The sequence below is a fragment of the Juglans microcarpa x Juglans regia genome, chromosome 1S, assembly GCF_004785595.1.
Source record: "Juglans microcarpa x Juglans regia isolate MS1-56 chromosome 1S, Jm3101_v1.0, whole genome shotgun sequence".
In the NCBI taxonomy this organism is placed as follows: domain Eukaryota; kingdom Viridiplantae; phylum Streptophyta; class Magnoliopsida; order Fagales; family Juglandaceae; genus Juglans; species Juglans microcarpa x Juglans regia.
Window position 1 is genome coordinate 15524985 of NC_054595.1, and position 4609 is coordinate 15529593.

Consider the following 4609-nt stretch of genomic DNA (forward strand, 5'->3'; position numbering starts at 1 on the left):
TAAATATAAAATAGATCCTTGGATAAATAAAAATTTAACTCAACATCCAACATAAAAGGGTGTTCAATAGCAGAAACTCTCTGGGACTCTGGCCAAAAGCAATGTGTCACCACCGCCTGTCTAGCACCCAGTTCTGGGTACAACCAGAGGAGGAACATGTAAAGCCACAAGAAACGAAACTAGGGACAAAACCGACTAGACTCTGAAAAACCACGCAGCTACCATGCATTAAGTCTTTATGATAGAAATATAAATCGTTCTCAACTGAATCGATGAAAATTCCAGACCGCACCATTCACTTCTTCTTTGCAGCAGATTTGGTGACTTTAGCACCAGAGGGATCCTTCTTCTCAACACTCTTGATGACACCAACAGCAACAGTCTGGCGCATGTCCCTGACAGCAAAACGACCCAGGGGAGGGTACTCAGAGAAAGTCTCAACCACCATGGGTTTGGTGGGAATCATCTTGACCATTCCGGCATCACCATTCTTCAAAAACTTGGGCTCCTTCTCAAGCTCCTTACCAGACCGCCTGTCAATCTTAGTGAGAAGTTCGGCAAACTTGACAGCAATATGGCAAGTATGGCAGTCGAGCACTGGGGCATAACCATTTCCAATCTGACCAGGATGGTTCATGATAATGACCTGAGAAGTGAAGTTAGCAGCTTCCTTGGCAGGGTCATCCTTCGAGTTAGATGCAACAAAACCTCGCTTGAGATCCTTCACGGCAACATTCTTAACATTGAAGCCAACATTGTCACCAGGCAATGCCTCCTGAAGCGCCTCATGGTGCATTTCAACAGACTTAACTTCAGTTGTTAGTCCAGTAGGGCCAAAGGTGACAACCATACCGGGCTTGATAACTCCAGTCTCAACACGACCCACTGGGACAGTACCAATACCTCCAATCTTGTAAACATCCTGAAGTGGAAGACGGAGAGGCTTGTCTGAGGGCCTCTTGGGCTCAGAAATCATGTCAAGAGCGTCAAGGAGGGTGGGGCCCTTGTACCAGTCAAGGTTGGTAGACCTCTCAATCATGTTATCACCCTCAAAACCAGAGATGGGAACAAATGGGATCTTGTCAGGGTTGTAGCCAACCTTCTTCAGGTAGGAAGAAACTTCCTTCACAATTTCATCATACCTTGCCTTAGAGTATTTAGGGGTAGTGGCATCCATCTAAAAAGAACAACAATAAAAGTTACAAATTGATATAGCATAAAATATTGTTCATATATAGTAGACATCTCAAAATAAAACAAAAGAAAGTAATAAACTCATAAAACACACTACTTCCTATGGGCATTGGAGAAGCGGAACAAATGACTATGGATCAGCAGTCACAGAGTTAGATGTATACAAGTAAAGACGGTCAGTTTCAAGCAGTACTAATGCAAAGTAGAAAATTTATTCAGAAGCAATAGAGAAGATCAGGGAGAGAGAGGGATTTGAACCCTCCATAGTTCTTGGTGAAGAACTATACCACTTGGTCATCTCTCCTATTTCTAAAACCAACATAATGTTCCAATAAAGTGGACACCCATCAAAGTTCCAGACAGCCTTTCGCAAATGCCATAAACATCAATGGTAATAATCAACATTGCTTTTCACTATGAGGGTGTCCCTTTACTAGAACTGGGAAAAATAAATCTGGAAATATATTTGAAGATCAAAACATGAACCAAGATAAAAGGCAGGAAACAATAACCTTGTTGCAGCAGCAGATCATCTGCTTGACACCAAGGGTGAAAGCAAGGAGAGCATGCTCACGGGTCTGACCATCCTTTGAAATTCCAGCTTCAAAACCACCAGTGGTAGAATCAATGATGAGTACGGCACAGTCAGCCTGTGATGTTCCAGTAATCATGTTCTTGATGAAGTCACGATGCCCAGGAGCATCAATGACGGTACAGTAGTACCTGGTGGTCTCAAATTTCCACAAGGCAATATCGATGGTGATACCACGCTCACGCTCTGCCTTGAGCTTGTCAAGCACCCAGGCGTATTTGAAAGACCTCTTGTTCATTTCTGCTGCTTCCTTCTCAAACCTCTCAATCACACGCTTATCGATTCCTCCAAGCTTGTAGATCAAGTGGCCAGTAGTGGTCGACTTGCCAGAGTCGACGTGGCCAATGACCACAATGTTGATGTGAACCTTCTCCTTACCCATTTTAAATCAATATATTTCCTGCAAAACCGATTAAAATAAAAACAAAGAACATTTAGTCAAATTCATATTCAACGGTAGACAAATGTAACCACGTATAAAAGCTGAAGCAATCATGAATAAAGAGTATAGTTAACGCGAATATTTAAAAAGATATAAAAGGGTTTTGAATATTTACAAAAAGGTGAAAAGAACTAAGCCAATAGTCATTAAAAAAAGACAAATCTATAAAATCAAATTCGTCTACTTTTTAATCGGAAATATAATCAGAAGGACCACGACAAACATGAAAGTCTTTCAACAATGAATAAAAAGCCATAAACAACGTACACAACCAAGTAACAAAGGCAGGAAAGATTTCGATCGTAATTTTGAAATATTAAACTTCCCAAGTAAAATCAGAAATTTGATATGTGAGAAAATTGATCTCAGATCAATTAAACTCCAAAATAAACTCGAAAATACTCCAAGTCACAAGTTGAGTAAACCAACCCCAACACAAACGAGACAACAACGCCCAACCGAACCAACAGATCTAAAACAGAGAGGCGTTGAAAAAGGAAACGAAAAACAAAACTGAACAAGACATAGATCTGAAAGTACCAGCCAGATCTGACCCAATTAAGCAAAACAAAGTAGGAGTCAAGACTAATCGCAGAGTAAGATACGAATAAAGATTACAAAAGACTCACAAAAAGAACACAAACAAGAAATTTTCATACAAAACAGAAACGGAATCCAAGCAAAACCAACGATCTACAACTCATACAAAGGAAGAGGAACGAGGTTACAAACCTTGAGAGGCAGAAGCGGCGGAGAGCTAGAAACCCCGCAACCCTTAAGGGAAAGCGATTAGCGAGTCAGAAAAAGAGTGGGGCAGTGGCTGTTAAAGAGCTACTACTGCCCATATTTATAGATGAGGGGACTCGGAGATCGTCTCTAGGGTTTCCTCGATAGAGGCGTTGTCTTGCCATCTGGTTTTACGCTTATGCCCCGTCCAAGGCTCACAATCACGATTTAATCCAGTTTTCTTGCCAATCAAGCAGGGCAGGGGTATGCGGACGCCGCAAAAATTCGAACACCCTGTTTTTCTAAAAGAAATATCAAAAAATTATTTCAATCTTTAAAAAATTTAAAACAACTATCTTCAATAAAATTGAAACCCAAAGAATTCCTCATTTATCTTTGAAAAGTTTTATGAAAAATATTCCCTCAATTTTAAAATAATTATTTATTTAAAAAAAATAATTTATTCATCATTTCCACATCACATATAATTTTTTAATTTTTAATTTTTTTTCTTATCAAATATATGATATATGAATGATGAGTAGAATAACTCAATTAGTTTATGAGGATTAGAACAAACAAGAATTTAAAAAAATTTAAAAAAATAAAAAATAAGTTTGGTGTAGTATGTGATGATGATGAGTAGTAAATAAAGCTCTTGTTCCAAAATCTATAAAACCCCAAAAAATATTCTCTATCTTTAAAAAAATTATAAATTTTTGTCTATAATTCAAAATAATCTCCTAACATTAACATATTTCAAAAACTTACATATCCTTTTAGGAATTTAATAAAAATATGTATAGATGTATTTTTTATAATGGAAAAAGAGTTTCACAGGCTCGTTTGGATGTTGAGATATCTTATCTCAACTCAACATTCCAAAATCACTCAAATATAAATACATTTGAATTTCAAATCTTTTATTTTTTTATCTAATTATTACATAATTATTAAAAATTTATAAAATTTTCAAACAAAATACAAAAAATAATTCTACTTATTTAAATCCCAAAAAAATAATATTAAAAATAATATTCTAATAGTATTTTAACATTATAAAATTTTTATTTAACTTTTTTTTCCTCATTTTTTAAAATCCCATAAAATATTTTAACTCAAACAATTTCACTACTATTTACAAACTATTTCATTACTATTTACAGATTTTTCATTTCATCTTATCTAATCTCAATATCTAAATGGACCGAAATCTTTAATAAAATAGATCTTTCATTTCAAAAGTTTGATCAAGTAGTTTTTTTTTTTTTTTTCTAAAACTAATAATCTATTAGTTTCTTAATTCAAACCAGACTTGATATTTTGATTAAAATGAGAAAGTTATAATTGATAACCTTTTATATTTATTTTTATAAACTCAATTTCATCATACAGATTCTATCATTACCTCTTAAATTCTATGCAATTTATAGACTAGATTTAGTTTACACCCCCAACTACTACCTACAAGTTCACCATTAAACAGGTCATTAAACAGGCCCTCCATCTCAATGGAGTAAAAATTTTTATTTATTATAAAAATTATTCCACCTTAGAGTTTTTAGTATTTTTATAATTATGATTCTCAGGAACTTTTCTTCGTCAAAATAAAAGCTTTTGTAGTTCTTGATTCTTTCCTTTCGAGAAATTACAAG

At 35.3% G+C, this 4609-nt stretch overlaps 1 protein-coding gene across 1 annotated transcript; it reads right to left on the reverse strand.

Moving 5' to 3' along the window:
* Positions 1-3122, reverse strand: LOC121246114 (elongation factor 1-alpha-like). Its single transcript, XM_041144127.1, has 3 exons — positions 2961-3122; positions 1707-2186; positions 1-1177 (listed from the first exon to the last, which is right to left on the reverse strand). Exons 2-3 carry the CDS (start codon positions 2166-2168, stop codon positions 296-298), a joined length of 1344 nt encoding a protein of 447 aa, XP_041000061.1. The 5' UTR covers positions 2169-2186; positions 2961-3122; the 3' UTR covers positions 1-295.
* Positions 3123-4609: the final 1487 nt, after the last annotated feature.